The 18815-nt window shown below is 40.2% G+C and overlaps 1 protein-coding gene across 4 annotated transcripts in view; it reads left to right on the forward strand.

Moving 5' to 3' along the window:
• Positions 1-18815, forward strand: part of LOC136843274 (protein YIPF1-like) — a 95056-nt gene that overhangs the window by 19778 nt on the left and 56463 nt on the right. For 2 of the 4 annotated variants that reach the window (XM_067111447.1, XM_067111448.1), the window contains one exon: positions 14374-15643. The exons of the other annotated variants lie outside the window; for them this stretch is intronic. In XM_067111447.1, the coding sequence (XP_066967548.1) occupies positions 14374-15591 (1218 nt within the window). In that variant the 3' untranslated portion in view covers positions 15592-15643. Of the gene's footprint in view, positions 1-14373; positions 15644-18815 lie in introns of those variants that run through there. 4 annotated transcript variants of the gene reach the window in all.

The following is an 18815-nucleotide window of genomic DNA, read 5'->3' on the forward strand; positions in this document are numbered from 1 at the left end:
CCGTCTGTTAGTGCCGCTGTTTCCACTTTTACTACAGCCTTGACGACCGAGCTTTCTACTGCTGGAGATGCTATCGCTCATCGATCATGCATGGCCTGCAAGCGCAGGACGGAGTACCCTAAAGCACGACATTCATTCTCTTTGTATATCATGTAGAAAGATTCAATGTAATGTCAGTCTAAGATGTGATGAGTGTTGGTCTTGGTCAGTAGATCAGATGAAGGATGATGTAAAGCACAGAAAATCCTTAGCTTCTAAGCATAAGTGTAGGTCAGAACCAGCTGTGGAGGTACAGGCTCTTGGTAAGGAAACGTTAGAGTCTGAATTATTCAAGAAGTTAGAAGACAAGTTATCAGCTAGTATGTCTAGTCTGTTTTCTAGCTTTATGACTAAATTAACTGAAATTAAAGATAGTGATAGTAGTACTAGTGTTCTAGATTTTAATCGTTCTTTTTCAGCCCCCCTGCCTGTTCCAGAACCAGCCCTAACAGGTGCCAGGGGTCATGGAGAACCGCAAACCTTGAAGGTAGGATCTGCCGGCCCCACTGGCGCGGAGCAGGCAGTGTTGGCAGCAGATTTCCCCCTTCCCTCTCAAAGTGTAAGTTCTAAGGTGGATTTAGAATTAGGTATGACACAGACGAGTAGGAGTAGTACTTTAGGAAGTATTCAGGAAGAGAATTTGAAGGTGCAGTTTTCTTCGGGTTCAGGTTTGGTTGGGGTTTCTAATGTTTCGGCTTCTCCTTTAGATCCACCTTCGGTTTTATTTCCTGCTTTGTGCTCTTTGCAACAGAAGGTTTCTAAATCCATGGAGGGTTGTTCAGATTTGGTTTCTGGTTTGTCTGGTTCTGAAATTTTGGAAAATACTCCTGCTTCTTCAAAGGTTCATTTTCCTTCGTGGGATAAATTTCTTTCGTCTTGCAGTGGTGGTAATTCTGCCGATCAGGTTTTCGATGTTGCTGAATATAATGCAGATTTGTTGGGTCTCTCTAAAGGTTATTGATTGCTAGTTAGGCAATGTTTTAATTTTGATTTTTCCAGTATTCATGATCATGTCTTGAAGAATTCCTGAATTTGCTAATGATGTCTATCAAGATTATCAGGGGGGGAACAGAATTGGTCTATTTTCTTTCTTTGAAATCTATGGCCTCTTCGGCGGCTTCGGAATTTTCCTTTTCCCCGTTTTTTCTAAGCCTACTTCCATTGCCCATTCTCAATCTTCTTTTTCGGTCCACTCTTCAGAGGGCTCTTCAGGGTCTTTGTTTGCTCATCCTGTTTCTTTGCCTTTAACTCAGCAGAGCAAAGATTTTTCTTTGGTTCAACCCTGTGATGTTAGGGCTTCAACGGCTCCCTCTCTCTCTTCGGGGTTAAGGGAGGGTGTACCTTTAGCAGATCTGTCTTCTTTTTCACCTTTTGCAAATCCTCTAGTTTCTCAGGCATCCGATCTAGATGCTTCTCAGGTGGTTGCAGAGGCATCAGCAACTCCTTATTTTCATCCTTTATGGGGTTCTAACCGTTATGTATCCACCGCGATTCTCACAGATAGTACGGCAGTAGGTGGTTTCCCTGCAACAGCTTTCGGTGTGTCAGTACCGTTAGTTTCCTCAGCCTCTCCGTTCTCTAGGATAGCTGGTAATTTGCCTTCTTCAGTTACCACCTTGGGTTCGGTAGCCCTTAGCATGCCTGTAGAAACTCCTTTGAGTTCTGGACCAGTTGGTAAGTTCTCCACCTGTCCAACTTTGGCGGTAGGTGCTCTGGTGGTTACTCCAAGTGTGGCTTCTTCCTTCTTCTCTCCTTCTTCTTCTTCTTTCTCAACCTTTCCTTCAGGTTTCTCTTCCTCCATCTAAGGCGTTCAATGTAGGTTCGGGTTTGATTCCAGGTCATCAAGGAGTTTCTCCTCCTTCTTCCTTAACCAGCGTGACTTTAGTTCCGGATTCCCATTCTCTTGCGAGTTTGATTCGTCCAGATTTGCGTGGATCGGCTGTTGCGGGCTCTTCGCTCTCAGGGGTGGGTGTTTGTTGCCCAGGTGTTGCGTCATCGTCGCTGGGTGGTGCGGGGTTTGCGCAACCGACTATGGTTGGCTCAAGTATGTTCGTGACAGATATGTCAGGTGTCTGTCTTGCGCACCCTTTTCCTGTTCCGGTTCAGTCGGACCAGTCTGACAAAGAATGTTCCTTTGAAGAAGAGGATCCAGTACTGGATATTAGTTTTTCTCCAGCTAATGAGAGTGAGTATAAGCAGATAGTGGACTTTATTCATTCCCTTTATCCGCAGTCCAAGGCTCCTGAGGAGCCTACATAACCAAATCAAGCGATGTTCGAATCACCATATGCAACGAAACCGGTAGTATCTCAAACATCAAAGAATCTGGTCTGGTTTGGCCGAGTCAAGCAGGCGTTGAGGGAGGCAGACTCTATTTAGCTGCGATTATTGGGTTGGGTAAGCAGGATTCAACCTTGCTTCCTATTCGGAAGGGGTTTTACAAGGTAGCGGGTAACCCTTCTGCAGGTGTCAGGGTTCCTCTCAATGAATCTGTTGAGGCTCTTCTCTCTCAGGTTCCTTTGTCAAATCGTCTGGTCTCAGCTACATCTTGGGAGGCTTGTATCCTGGAGGACACCTTTCGCAGCCAGTCGGAGGCCTTGTCCCTCTCTGTGTGGATGTTGTCCGGGTTAATGGGGTTCCTTAAACAGGATGGGTATACTCCCTCCAATTCTGCGTTGTTTGATAACCTCATCACTTCAGTTTCAATGGGGTTGGCTTACCAGGCTAACATTTCTGTGGGCTGTACGACGTTCTTTGGAAAGAAGAGGAGGGATTTCTTTTTGGATCATCTGCCTCCTCATTATCCGGAGATTCACAAGAGGATTCTGTTGAGGGCTCCCTTTGCGCTCAGCAACAGTCTTTTTAGGGAGGAGGATGTCTCTTTGATGGTAAACTTTGTGTTTTGGACATCGGCAGTAGAGTCACAACAGGCTATGATTTGGGTAGCAGCATCACCAAAGAAAGTCTAGTTTGCCTCCAAGAGTTTGGCTTCTGCCTCGGTATCGAAGCCTTCTTCGTTCAAGAAGGGTTTTCGAAAGTAGATGTTCCCTTTGCTTGCTCTTGTAGGAATGCCTTGTTCCTTTCTGGAACATCTGGAAGGAGTGGGGCACAGAGAGTTGGGTAGTGGAGGTGTTAAGGGAGGGGTACAGAGTCCCTTTTCATTCTCATCCCTCTATCCAGCTCCCCGGTTTACCTTCCCAGTTATTCCCCATCCTCCATCAAGGGGGTAGCTTTGGCGACAGAGATCCAAGCCCTTTTAGAGAAGGGAGCATTAGAGCCCGCTCCCCCTTCTCTGGGTTTTTACAGCCGGATCTTCGTGGCCCCAAAAGCAGGAGGATCTTGGAGACCTATTATAGATCTCTCGGGTCTCAGACAATTGATAGTCTCGACGAAGTTTCACATGGAAACTTCGCAGTCAGTGCTACGGTCAGTTCGGAGAGATGATTGGATAATTTCAGTGGACCTCAAGGACGCGTATCTCCAGGTTATGATTCTTCAGGAATCTCGGAAGTTCCTTCGTTTCTCGGGTCCAACTGGAACATTCCAGTTCAAAGTTCTCTGCTTCGGTCTGACCGCAGCACCTCAGGTCTTCACGAGGGAAATGTCTCCTATTTCGGACATAATGCATTGTTGGGGTTTTCGGATGGGGAGATATTTCGACGATTGGTTGGTTCAGGCTTCGTCTGTGGATGGGGTGTTGCAGGCAAGGGATTTCTTATTGAACCTGTGTCAAACTTTAGGAATTCAAGTCAATTTAGACAAAAGCTCACTAATGCTTTCCCGACAGAAGAGCGGATTCTGGCGATTCTAAGCTAACTGGAGGTATTCCTGTCGAACAGCGCTCAACCAGTGAGCCTGTGGAAAAGCTTGCTTGGTCAAATGTCCTCCCTCACGTTTCTAGTTCCAGGGTCTTTTTTCTGGATGTGCTCTCTGCAGGTGTGTATCAGGAATTGCTGGGACTTTCAGGAAGAGAATGCGTTCATAGTCTGGGACGATTCTTGCCTGAAGGATCTTTGGTGGTGGTCAGAAGAACATCATCTGACCATAGGCATAAGATTGGACTCCCCTCTGCCAGATGATCATCTGTACACAGATGCCTCAGATTGCGGTTGGTGTGCAACCCTGGAGAAATCTCAGGCCCGAGGCCTTTGGAGGGACCTGGATCAAGAGGAGTCCATAAATTTCAGAGTTGAGAGCAGTAGAGGAGGCTGTAAGTTGCTTCTCAGAGCAAGTAAGCAACAAGATAGTAGCGCTGTTTTGCGACAACGTTACGGCGGTGTTGTATCTCAAGAAAGAGGGCGGAACAAAATCGCAAGCATTGAACGACGTAGCACAAAGAGTTTTTCGTTGGTGCGAGGACCGCAGAGTTTCTCTCATCCCTCAATTCGTTTTAGGGAAACTCATTGTCTTGGCATACGCTTTGAGTCATTCGCAGGAAGTTCTTGGGGGTGAATGGACTCTAGTTCAAGAGGAAGTTCAACTTCTGTTGAAGAGATGGCCAGCGACAGTGGATCTTTTCGCCACCAGGTTAAATTTCCATCTTCCAGTCTGCTTCTCCCCAGTAGTGGACCCCATGTCCTGCAGGACAGATGCAATGCTGCACTCCTGGAGCAACATGCAAGTGTATGCATTCCCTCCTTTCGAGTTGATCCAGGAAGTTCTGATCAAACTCAGAAACAGTGTCAACACGCAGATGACTTTGATATGCCCCTTCTGGCCCCAAAGACCTTGGTTTCCAGACCTTCTGGACATGTTGATGGAAGTCCCAGTATTCCTTCCAGAGAGCAAAGATCTCAGACAGCCTCATTCCCATTACTTCCATCGGAACCTCTGCGTGCTGAAGCTAGCTACTTGGAGACTGTCCAGCGAGCATCCCGTCATTCAGGACTCTCTAAGGCAGTGGCTTGCCAACTATCTTTCTGTCTGAGAAGTTTGACTAGGAAACTTTACCAGGCCAGGTGGGCGATGTACTGTAGTTGGTGCCGAAAAGAGCGCATAGTACTTCACGTCTGTCAGTGGTGAAAGTAGCAGACTTCCTCTTGTTTTTGAGAAAGAAAAAGAATCTATCTTATTCTACAATTGCTGGTTTTAGGTCGATGCTCAGTAGCATGTTCCGGTTTCATCTACCTGAGCTTTCGACCAGCAGAATTTTACACAATCTATTAAGATCTTTTAAAATAGAGCATCCAGTTTTTCCGCTTCGGGCCCCCTTGTGGGATTTAGCAGCTGTTTTTAGTTTTTTGAGCGTCATTCAAACCCTTAGAGTCGTTGTCATTAAGGCAGTTAACCAAGAAGGTGTCATTTTCAGTTGCTCTGGCTACAGCAAGAAGAATTGGAGAGATTCGGGCAGTGTCTAGGACGGTATACTTTTCAGGGAAGGATATTTTTCTTTCATACTTGCCTCGGTCAGTCGGTATTTGCAGCAGTGTTGTCAACGGTACCTCACTGTAGCGTTGGTAATGCTGACAGTTAAACCTTAAGGGACTGCATAATTTATCAATGTGCAGCACCCCAGACCGGGGAAACTTTGAGGTCAGCAAAATAGAAAAAAATCACGTCGATGGAAAGAGAATGACACGTACATTCACACTGTACAAATAAAAAAATTCTAAAAAATTTTCCCTACCTTCTGCGAGAAGTTGAAAATGACTATTTACAACCCCTTGTGGGGTCTCATTTACAAGACAATTGTAAATTTTACCAACTTATATATGTTTTTTCTAATAAGTTTTTTGGATTTTGTAAAATTATTATTACTGCTTACACAATATCAAAACAGATAAGAAATAAAAGCAGTAACAAATTTTTTGCATATTTGTTGTAAAATATTGACGTAAGTTTACAAAAAGGAAGATAAAAGACAAAAACAAAAAACAACAGCAACCCCTTCGTATATTTACAGGCAAATTTACAAAAAGACCCATGTAAGAGAGAGAGATGCAGTACCTTTCCCCTTGAAGTCATAAGCATTACTGATACTGGCCCAACTCTCACATCTGTATAAAAGTTGCCATTAGTGAATTTATAGCATATAGAAGTATTGGTACCTTTGTTTCGAATCGTTATTACCATAACAGTGGTGCGTAATTCTGCTTCACACTGAAGCGCAATCCGTCCACCTCCCCAAACCTGTTTTACTTCACACTGAAGCTCAATCCGTCCACTAAGGGTTAATTACCCATTTTGTGGGTAAAAAATTATGGGGATATAGTTCAGGCTGGTCAGTGACCAGGGCTAATTCAGGTGTTCAGGTAAGTATTACAATATTAATTTTTTTATGAAAACTTCATTTTTCCTAACATACAAACCTGAGGTCTGTACATAAAGAGCCCACCTCTTACCACCCCTCATTCTCTTACCTGCGTAGAATTGAATATGCTCTGACATGGTGGGTGGTACTTCCGCCCCTATCATTGGTAGCTATTACCATAACCACCTTGCAAAAGTTTAATGGCTAGATATCCAGCTTGCTGAAAGTTAATCCCATATGTAAAGACCTCAGGTATGTATGTTAGGAAAAGTACAAATTACTTTAAAAATTTGTCATTTAATCTTCATTATGCTGCTCTGTATGGGATAATTGCCATCTCAAAAGTTTTTATAGTATCAATTCTGATTGGAATTTGCCTTATAGTGCTGTGAGTTGTTGATTGGAATTTGCCGTATAGTGCTGTGGATTGTTGACTGGAGTTTGCCTTATAGTGCTGTGGGTTGTTCTTTTGACTGTGTTAGTTCCTTGTTGGACGGGTCGGTATAGTTCTCTGCAAGCACTCTGCTGGGCCTGCGTTCGAGTCTCCAGCTGGCCAATGAAGAATTAGAGGAATTTATTTCTGGTGATAAAAATCAATTTCTTGGTATAATGTGGTTCGGATTCCACAGTAAGCTGTAGGTGCCGTTGCTAAGTAACCAGTTGGTTCTTAGCCACGTAAAATAAGTCTGATCCTTCGGGCCAGCCCTAGGAGAGCTGTTAATCAGCTCAGTGGCCTGGTTAAACTTAGGTGTACTTAACTTTTTTTTTTAATGTGTTTTGGTGAAATTCATAAATTAATATTTTCAACTTGAACTTTCTTGTGGTCAAGTGATGCATGACCAAGTTCTTTTTTACTGATAAAAATTTAATTTTAACATGATGATTGCCACTAGCAGCTTTGGCTGATCAGCAGTGCATTGTGACTTGCTACTTAAGCTGTCATGACTTGTTTGCGTTGTGTTTTTAGCACATTAGGGGTTGGGATTGTTAAGGGCTATTGAGCACACAATGTATTAAGTAGGGTATGTAATTAACGTATCTGGAAGGTACAGTAGAGCCCCAGTCCTTGACGCTAATCCTGGAATCTCGACGCTTCTCCTGGAACGCTAATCCGTTCCAGGAGAAGTGTTGAGATTCTATTTAGTCGAATTCCGAATCAATTTCTCCCATAAGAAATAACTGAAAATGGATTAAACTGTTCCTGACCACCAGTCATTACCCCAACCTTGCCTTTTTATACAAAACATTATACAAATTACAATTAAATATTTTCAGAGTTAAATAACTTACCGTATTAGATGCACTTTTTTTCATTTTTAAATGCATACTGTATAAAAAAATCTGGCCTACGACCAATGTGGCTGTATTAGCGATAGTAGACCGAGCGCCATAGGCTAGGCTAGGTAGCCTGTAGTCACTACCAGAATTTACTGTAACGGGTACACACAAAAACTGTTGTTAATAATAATAACATTGAAAAACAAGCCTGATTATTACAGTAAATTAATAAAATATTAAAAATAAGCCGAATTATGTCTGTTATCATAAACTTAAGAAAAATTTCTAAGTTATGTCGGCACTAGGCAGCTTGTGGCATGAGCTGATGTAAAAAACCAAAGCACTATCCTGGTGGCATATCACGGTACTAATTACATAAACGTTGTGTAAGTTCAGTATTAACTTTTGGTAAATTTCATAAAGAGTCTACTGGAATAGTGTACAAAATCACTGTAAAACATCTTTCAGTAAATGTTATGACACCCTAACATATTTCTTTCCATAAAATATCCTTTTTAAGTAGCATCTCTTAGTTAACCTCAGGCTAACCTCTTCTTTACCGAGAAGCTTAAGAAGGCGTTCACTACTGAACAGCACACATAAACATTGCATTCGCTACAGAAATGCACATGTGCATCTCTGTCCTAAAAAAAATGTAGCATGAGACCCTGGTTGCCATGTAAACACTTACTCATCTACAATATTATGTACAGTACTGTATTTTAGAGATTACACTTGTTTCCAAATTAACAGTTACGTATGTACTAAATGTACTGTACTAAATTTTTACCATCTACTGTATACGTAATATCCAAATGTCTGAATGTAGATAGCCAGCAGTGTTTTGCTTCATCATACACATGGCAGTAGTGGACAACCTCTGATGCTCTTTGTTTTACTCTACACCCTTCAAACCGAAATCTTAAGAGGCCTACCACCTTAAGTGCAATATTAAAGGGGTAAAAAAAAAAGGAGTTTTGAGGGAGAGAGAAAGTAACTCTACATGGACAACACAAAATCTTAAGAGGCCTACCACCTCCGGGTACCCGATACTATGCAATATAAAAGGGGTAAAGAAAATGGAATTTTGAGGGAGAGAGGAAGCAGTCCCCACGTAGACAACACAGAATCTTAAGAGGCCTACCACCTCCGTGTACCCGATACTATACAGTATTAAAAGGGTAAAAAAAATGGAGTTTTGAGGGACAGAGGAATAGTCCCTACATAGACAACACAAAATCTTAAGAGGCCTCTCACCTTTGTGTAACCGTTACTATGCAATATTAAAGGGATAAATAAGAAAACCTGAAATTAACACATTTTTCATTTTATTACTGTACTGTATGTACTTAACATATTAGTAAAGCTAGTCTACTGTACACAAGGAATCCTTAATACCTGCACTAGCACAAACATATAAAGACATACACGTTGCTACTACTACACCTAAATTGAAATTTACACTATGTACACATTGCTACTACTACACCTAAATTGGAATTTACTGTATATACATTCTATGTACTTATGTTACACAGCTGCTCCTCTCCAGGACCTTCATTCAACGAAGTGTAAATCTGTGGAATAAAAAACAAAATCCAATGTAGAAATATTAGTTACTGTACTTCTGTTATGAGCTGTAATCTACACAAAAATCCTTAACCTTACAAGCATTTCTAAGTCATTTATAAACACATTAAAAACTTTCACAACTAGTACAGCTTGACCCATACCTTGACGTTGATGAATAATTATAGTTGCCCCTCACACAGTGTGCACTATATTTCTCCAGGAACTTCATTCAATGAAGTGTATACTGTACAGTAATCTGTGGATTAAACACAAAATGAAATGTAGAAATATTATTTACTGTTATGAGCTGTAATAATACACAAAATCCTTAATCTTACAAGCATCTCTAGGTCATTTATAAACACATTAAAAAGTTTTTAACAACCAATACAACATGGCCCATACTTTGACACTCATGAATAGCACGCACTGAACGGCTCTGGGACATTCATTCAATGAAGTGTGGTACTGTACAGTAACCTGTGGATTAAACAGAAAATGAAATGTACTGTTAGTATAACTCAATATCTATAACCTCTTTCATTGCTTTAACTTGCATGAATATATTATTCACTGTATCTCTAGGTCATTTATAAACATTAAAAAAGTTGTTAACAACTACAGCAGGGCCCAGACCTTGACATTGATGAGGATCTGGATCTGTGGAGATGGATGTGGAGAGGAGGTATGGAGAGAGCATCATTGGTTGGAAGGAGAATCTCTTCCATAAAATCTGGTTGCTGCTCTTCAGGAGTTTTTCCCTTCTTAGCCTTTTTTCACTGGGACCGGGCTGGCTGGCTGTCTTTTGAAAAAAACTTGAACTGCGTTGTCTGCTGTAGCCGTTTCTTCAGCTGTTTTCTGTAAACGTTGACTAAATTATTATCAACATAGTCAATAGCTCAGTTTACTAGTTCCTTGTCATGGTGATGCTTCTCAAAGAACTCTTGGAATTTCTCCCAGTGCAGAAGCATCTCCTTTATTTCTTTAGAAGTTGACCCCTTCTTGTTCTCCTCCTCTCCAGACACCACCTCAGCCAAAATCTTTTGCTGCTCCTTGTGAAGTTCCTGGAGTTCCTCTGTTGTTAGCTCAGTGTTGTGCTCTGCCACCAGCTCCTCAAACTCACATCCAAGCCCATGGACTTGGCCACAGAAACAATTTCCTCAACATCTGGGTCAGGCAGAGGAAGGGGTTCAGCTTCAGGGTCATCTCCAAGCAGACTAGGGCCATCAAAACCTTCAAAGTCCCTAAGAGGAGACTCATCAGGCCAAAGGTTTCTCCAAGCTGCTCTTAGAGTCCTCGTAGAAACATCTGCCCATGCTTTGTTTATCAGCCTGACACAACTCAGAATGTGGAAATGTTCCTTCCAGAATTCGGTCAGAGTTAGGCTGGTTTCACTGGCAACTTCAAAACACCTTTGGAAAAGCTCCTTTGTGTAGAGCTTTTTTGAAGTTAGCAATGATCTGCTGGTCCATGGGCTGGATTAGTGAGGTAGTTTTGGGTGGCAAAAACTTGACCTTTAGCGAGCTAAACTCATCTGCCAACTCATATTCCATGTCTGGGGGTTGGGCAGGGGCATTATCCATGATGAGGAGTGCCTCGAGTGGCAAATCTTTTTCCTGAAGGTATTTCTTTATAGTAGGGGCACACACTTCAGAAACTCACTCTCTAAAAATTTGCCTTGTTACCCAAGCTTTAGCATTTGACTTCCACATCACATTTAACTTGCTCTTAAAGTACCTTATGTTACTTAAAAACCCTAGGGGTTTCCGATTGGTAAACTAACAGAGGCTTTATTTTCAAATCTCCACTAGTGTTCATTTGCACATAATAACAAAGTTAGCCTATCTTTCATTGGTTTATGGCCAGGCAATTTCTTCTCTTCTTTAGTAATGTAGGTCCTCTTTGGCATTTTCTTCCAAAAGAGGCCTGTCTCATCGCAGTTGAAAATCTGATTCGACACATAACCATTTTCATCCATGAAATGTTGAAATTCTTTAACATATTTTTCTGCAGCCTTCTTATCAGCACTCCCTGCCTCCCCATGCCTTACAACACTGTGGATGCCACTTCTTTTCTTAAATCTGTCGAACCATCCCCTACTGGCCATAAGCTCATGCTCGGTACTACTACTTGATCCAGCTGTTTTTCATAAGGTCAGCATGCAAACTTTTAGCCCTTGCACAAATCATAGCCTCTGATACACTATCCCCAGCAATCTGTTTTTCATTTATTCAAACTAATAATAATTCTCAATTTCATTTATTATGGGAGGCCTCTGTTTAGTCAAACTCGTAACCCCATGAGCAACACTAGCACTTATTATAGCCTCTTTGTTCTCCAAAAATGTGCTTATGATGGACCTAGGTAGCTTAAACTGCGATGCTAAATCAGTCCAACGAATGCCTCTTTCATACCTCTCAATAATCTCTTTCTTAAGTTCTATTGTAGTTCTTACTGTCTTTCTCTTCTGCTTGTCAGCAACGGCTGTCTTGGGACCCATGATTTGATGAAAATGCAGTGCAGAAAGTAAAAAAAAACTGATGATGTACCTGTACAAGCGTGTACTTCTCCAGACAACAGCAGCAGCGTGTGTGGGCTTTATACGCTTTCAAATACGCGTGGGAAGAACACCACCAACAACGCCAACTAGCGGTGGCTGACCAAAACACTTTTTTCTTACAAACATCATATGGTTCATTGGGTCGAATTCCGGTTTGTTGTTCGAGCTTCAACACAAAATTTACTCAACATTTCGCGTCGAAATCCAATTATGTCGAGTTCTGATACGGTCGAGGACCGGGTTCTGCTGTATTTCACTTATTTAAAAACACTGTTTTACAAAACAGCGTGTACCTTCCTTAGTTCCTGGTGTTTGAATATGCTTTTTCTGTGAAAAGATACGCATATTGGCCCAGTAAAAAAAAAAAAAGTAAAAGTAAGGTCACCCACATTTGCAAGTTGATGGCTTTGTTTTGGTTGGTGTGATGTGTGCATTCGATCATCTCAGTGTACTGAATATTTAAAGTGTTTTCTAAAGTTGACATTCCAGCAAACTGAAACACTTGACAGATTACCAAGTATCCTATTTACATTATAAACTTCCTAGCCTTTTTAGTCAAGAAAAGTTGTGTGTGTGGTGTGTGCAATTTTTTAAGATTTTCAGAGTAATTGGATACTAGCATATGCAGCAATTTCTTATAATCTCATGCAAAGAAAAACTAAGCACTATGAAAAAATTGGGAAAACAAAATAACATTTTCTTGCATAGGTACACTGCAAAAACATAGGAAGAATATGACACCTCAAATAGAACAAATTAAAAACAGACTCAAGAATAAAATCCACCCAGCGCAGATATTACAAATATGGAAAATTTAAATTTTCAAAATCTGAACATATTTTGCACATTGTTACCATTTGTAATAGTACCACACAAACATGTTAGATTACAATATTCTTGCTACACAGTACAGGTACTCCCAGGTTTACGGCAGGGGTTACTTCACTGGCAGTGCACCGTAAGCCGAAAATTACTGTAACCTGAACCATCGTAATTATAATGGGAATTAGTAAGTGCCACAAGTCCGGGTAACGGCGCCGGAAAATTGGGGTTCATGGCACCGTAAGGCAAGCACATAAGTCTGGAACGATGTAACCCAAACCTGATGTAACCTGGGGACTGCCTGTAGTAAGATTTTCTTAACATAGTGCAATTTTGCACAAACATGTTTGACTGCAATATTCTTGCTACACAGTAGTAAGATTTACTGATTAACTCTTAACATAGTGCACTTTTGTTTTTGTCAGCAAAAAATGTTCTTTCAAATTCTGGGTTGTTTGAGGAGAGTGAAAACACCAGTAATATTGATTACAGAATTTAAAATCTTACTAGTTCATTATCTTTTCTACTATAATTTGCCAATATGGGATTGAATTTTTGTCACTACAGTACATATATTTTTTATTTTTTCATGATACTTTTGTTTATTTACTATTTTGACTAAGTATAATTTACAGACTTCATTTAGAGGGATTGAATCGCTGTCACTACATAACATATATTTTTTTTTTACATTTCTTGATATAGTACCATGGAAAAATGAATTACATTCAGGATTGTTAGCTAATGTGGCACCTGTCCATAATGAATTGATGGGTTTAGGTGTGTTTGATTAGATTATTAGCATAATCGTGGCTTCTCAGTGGAGGTTCATTAGTATTGTATACTGTAGTTACATTGACATAATTTTGTGTTCTTAAGGTATCAGCATCCAAAGGAATTAGTGCTCATTTGTAAACATTCATAATATTGAGGTTGTGTTATCAGGGTGAATCATTTAAAGTACAGTACAGTACTAATTTTATGGTAAAAGCTAAAGAGTTTTACATAGGCTTCTCTATTTCAGTGAAAAAATTAAAATCAACAAATTTGATGTTGAAATATATGTACATTTGCTAGGCACCAGCCACAAGGAGAGAAACATGAATTTAATGCTTGAATGAATTGCAGTTGTGAATCCCTCTCTATATCCTCATTCATTTGTCTTTGAATTTAATATGAAACCATGCTTACTTAATTTGCAATTTTTGTTATCCATTAAGAAACTTGGCATACCTGTTGTAGTTGCCTCTAACATGGAGTACATGTGATCAGAATTGTATATTTTCTTGAAACAATAGTTTATCCCACTACTAACTTGTGCACTCTTAGGAAGGAAGAAAAAAAGTGATGCTTACTGTTTTGATTTAGTTAGATGCAGTAATACTTTGATAACAAAGTAATATTTTCATCCAGCTATCAATCAAAATAATCATCATTGTCTTATTTTATCTTTTGAATCAAGGATACATATTCATACCTAAGTTTGTACAAACTTAGTAGTGAGATGAATTATAATAGTTGCCTGAGTATTAAAAAAAAAGTAGTATTTTTTTTTATAAATAAGCTAAATAATTTTGTCATGAATATATGCTGTATTCTTGATTTTGTACTCAATCCTTTTCTGTGACCTCACTGTCAGTGTTATATTGATTCAGGTTGTGGTGGATTACTGTATGAACAGAATCTTAAGAAGTGATATTGTTGTTTGCTTTAGGGGAATTTGTAGTAGTAGTAGTAGACTTCCAGTCGTATTTTGGATGCTGTATCAGTTATGATATTGTCTTTAAATTTTTAAGTTGTCGCTGTATCCAGTCGGTCATTAGATGGAAAGTGAGGACTATGTTACTTCCAGGTTGGTCCCAAGAGTAAAAGGATTAAGTTTGATGCTGCTGAAATTTCTTCATTGCCTTTAGCTGCTGGGAGAGTTCAAGTGACAGCAGTTCTTCCTGAAGGTGTGTTTGGGGATCCAGAATTTGTACAGGTTGCAGTTTTGGAAGTCAAGGACAAGAAATCTACATCAGTTGCTATCAAAGAATTGTCACTTAAATTCCCTGTCCCGTCTCTTTGTCATCTGAAGAGAGTTCGTAAATTAATGAAAAGGGAAGATAATTGCCCTAAGGATTCTGTTAGTGTTGGTGTTTCCTTGAAAGAGGCTTTACTTGTTTATTTGACATACTTAAAGGATTTTGACATTCCAAATTTAATGGAAACTGGAGATGATAATTTGGCTGCTCTGAGTGACGCTGAATCTAGGAAGGTAATTTTTAAGCTTAATGAGAAAGGGATCAGTTTGGCAATGTTCACGGGCAAAGTTTTTGTTTCTAAAGTTGCTAAATATTCACCAAAAGTACGTGATATGTATGATAAAGTTTCTCCCTTTTGGCCTTGTTCTTTACATGAAGATCAATATCTTGTGTGGCTCTCCTCTGCAAATCTTTTCAAAGAAGAAGAGTTAACAGTGATAATAAAATTCATGAATGAAGCCTTGGAACTTGGTAACCTAGCAGGTAAAGAAAGTGGTGAAAATGTTGGTGTTGTGATAGTGGATAGTACAAATGGGAGTGTTGTTGGCCATGGCCAGGATCGGAGACATAAACATCCGGCACAGCATGCTGCTATGATAGCTGTTGACCATGTGGCTGCTAATCAGAATGGTGGTGCCTGGGACATTCATGCAATATGTAAAAGTAAAAATATGAGTAGTTCATTAGAAAATGGTAAAGGAGAGGTAGACTTCACTACTGCCCATGAGAGAATCAAGGATTTGGCCTCTGATGCATCTTTTGAATTAATGAAAAGTACTCCGAGTACCAGGAACAGTGAATCCAAGTTATTAGGTGAAAATGATGAAAACAGTGAAGCAGTTTCATACATATGCACAGGACTTGATGTTTACATGACTCGTGAGCCTTGCATGATGTGTGCAATGGCTTTGTTGCATTCGCGTGTTCGTCGTATTTTCTATCGTTTTCCAAATCCTGAAGCAGGGGCTCTTGAATCCAAAACAAAACTCCATATTTTGGGAGGCTTGAATCATAGATATGAGGTATTCTCTGTAAAACCAGCATGACCAGTCATTCATATTGGTAAATGTTTAGAAATAAAGGTATATAAAAAGTTGATTAAAATTACGTTAGTGATCCTATAAAAATATATTGGTCAGAAATATATAAATGTAGCTAAAATAGAGAGGAAGGGTCAGCGTTACAAAGATTGCATGGAAAGTGTTAAAGGGTACCAAAATTAAAATTGAATTACCAAACTGAAGTGTTATACATATTGAATTACCAAACTGAAGTGTTATACATTTTGATGAAATTACCAACAATCAATGTTATACAATTTGATGAAATTACCAACAGTCAACATTATAAGTAGTTTCTTACCCAGTCTGGAAAGTTAATCAACCAGTTGACTTTATACTCTGTAAAAACTCCCCTTAGTTGACATGTCAAGAAATGCAATTGATCAGATTACTGTACAGTACTTCCTTCTCAAAGGTTAACATTTAGTGCCTGCTGTATTCATAGTAGAATGTGCAAAATGTATAGTTGTTTTTGTAACACTTCGTTGATTTTTTGGATATTATTTACAGAAAATGGTACTGCAAATAAAAAAAGAAATAATTTGAGAAATTATGTACAGTACTATCAAAAGACTTTGGACCCTTATAATAAACTGAACCTATATATCATTTAAAAGTTTAATAATTGCATATCGTAGATTTCTGTACAACATTGTAAAGAATTCTCTAGACAACCTTGCCTTAATTAACTTTTGAGCGGGTTATTATTTACTAGTTATGGAAGAATCTGTCCATTTTTTTCCTGCCTAGTCGGAGCTTGATAGAGAAAAAAACTGCTTAGCTCAGAATTAAATGGGCTAGTGGAACTACCCAGAGTGAGAACAAAACTGCTTTTGTTCCTATACGAATACAAACCCTTTGGTCTTTACATTGGGAAATTCTCCTGCTCTAGCTGGAAACCAGCTATGAAAAAATAAAACGTAATATGATCAAGGTATGGCGGATAATACATAGCGTTATCCAATGGGGTCAGCGAGAGGGCGGAGCCTCACCTCACTCGCCCCAAAGGATACCGTAACGCATCAGTGTTCTCTTAACTGCCGTTTAGTGTGGATGTGCACTGCTCATCTCCCATCAAAAGCCAGTTTTTTCTCTTTCTGCCATTTTGTTTGCAATTGGTTTTATATTTCTGTGTTTTTGAGTGTTGTATATATTGTACCTTTTTGTGTTGTTTGCTTAATTATCATGCAAACCCATGATTTATCCAAGCCTAGTGCTAGGAAGCAGAGGAAGTGTCCTGGTATTGCTAACAACCCTGGCTTCCCTTACGTAACCTCCTTTGAAACTGACCCTCATGTAACCTGTAGCAGGTGTAGACTTCACGTTTGCAATATAAGCAGCCCCTGTTCTGAATGTCATGATTAGTCTCCAGAGCATTGGAGGTGTATCGAGTTGAAGAAGTACAAGAGGAAAGGTGTTGGTCACCATTCCTTGTTCCTTTTCTCCTTCCCCGAATGTTTTCCTGCTGCGTCTTCCTTGGAAGAATTGACCCCATCACAGTCGTCTGTTGCCTCATCATTAGATGTCTCTGAGAGGGGTTCTGGAGATCTTATTGTTGAATTGGTTGCTCCTTCTGGTCTCTCCCCCCTTGGAAGGAGGATGAGATTCTGTTTGTGACTTAGTTCCATGTTTGGATTTAGATGTCGCTACTCTCCATGAGTATTGGTCGACCTTAGGCCTTCCCAGTGAACCTCGGTTGGGGGGACTACTGTCTCATCTCATGGCATCCCATCCCACCACTTCTATTGTTGGGAACGTTTCGTCCTCTGTGTCGATGACGTCTTCACGAATGGCTTCTGCAGCTATCTCTGTGATGACCTCATGTGTTTACGGCCATTGAATCTGCTCGTATGTCTATGTCTGTGCATCCCTCATCCTATGATGTTCCGCATACAGCTGTTCCGTCCCAGCTTCATGTGACTGGTCCTTCGTTGTCTACAGCTTTTACTCTTCAGACCTTACTGGAGAGAGTTGCAGTCCTTGAAGAGATTGACTACTCAGTTTCTACAGTGCCTCAGAAGAAACATCATAGATCTCCATCTCCAGATTCTCAGGATTCATCTTCGTTTTTGATTTGTGTGGTTCCGAGAAGACGTCAGACAAAAAGGGACTTCGCGATTTCTCCCCGTAAGAAGGTTTGCAATCTCCATCTGGATTCCCACTCAGTTTCTCCCACTTTGCAGGGGAGGGGTGATCGCTTGTCTCGTCATGGCCATATCCCTGCCTCCAAGGTTGTTATGGGTCCCTCCACGGCCATCTTTCAGACAAAGCCACACAGCTGCTTGATCACGGCCGTGTCTTCTTCCTATCGTCACAAAGTTATAGAACCTCGTATTTCTTCTTCCACAGTTAGAAACAGTAAAGCAATAGATCAGGCTTTACCAGAAGTGATCGTAATTCCTTCTTCTCCCCATCATGCAGAAGTAGCTACCAGGCCACTGACCATAAGAAGGAAAGATGACAAGGCCCCCGTCAAGAAATCAAGCCTTTACGGCTGCGGACTCCACCTCAGTCACATTCTCTTGGTCGTAACGTTTCTCCACATACAACTTCATCTATGTCGTTCTTCGCGTCTCACACGGAGGTCATCCCACCAGAGCCTTATATAGAGAGAGTTTGGCCAACCTTTTGACAGGACGCCATCTTGCTCCTGTCCTGTTCAGCGCGCGCACGCACACACACACACACACACACACACACACACACACACACACACACACACACACACACACACACACACACACACACACTCTCTCTCTCTCTCTCTCATCATATGCTGCTGATTGTTAACTTAAGCTTTCTATTAACCATTATGATGTTTATTAAAACACTCATGATAATTTATAACTTTATTACAGTTTTAACTTTAAAATAGATAAGTATTATAAAATATACATTGTTTCAAAATTCACTGTTTACCTATATTCATTACAGCTTATCTCATCGTCATACTTTTACTCCCTAATTCACTTCCTTTTGATTTTAATGACCGAGCCTTACAAATGTTCTCGTGTTTTTTAGCATAAATATATAATCTGAATGTGAAGAAAAACTTCAGGAGTCTACCCTTAATGTCATGGCAAGAAGGAAAGGTTAAATTTTTTGTCGGAGTGTTTGTCAAATGCACTAGTCGTCCTAATAAATTGCTCTTGTTTCCAAAACTATTTTCGTTTGCCCTAAAAATATTTCCTGCATTTTGAAATAAACTG

The sequence above is a fragment of the Macrobrachium rosenbergii genome, chromosome 11, assembly GCF_040412425.1.
Source record: "Macrobrachium rosenbergii isolate ZJJX-2024 chromosome 11, ASM4041242v1, whole genome shotgun sequence".
Taxonomy (NCBI): domain Eukaryota; kingdom Metazoa; phylum Arthropoda; class Malacostraca; order Decapoda; family Palaemonidae; genus Macrobrachium; species Macrobrachium rosenbergii.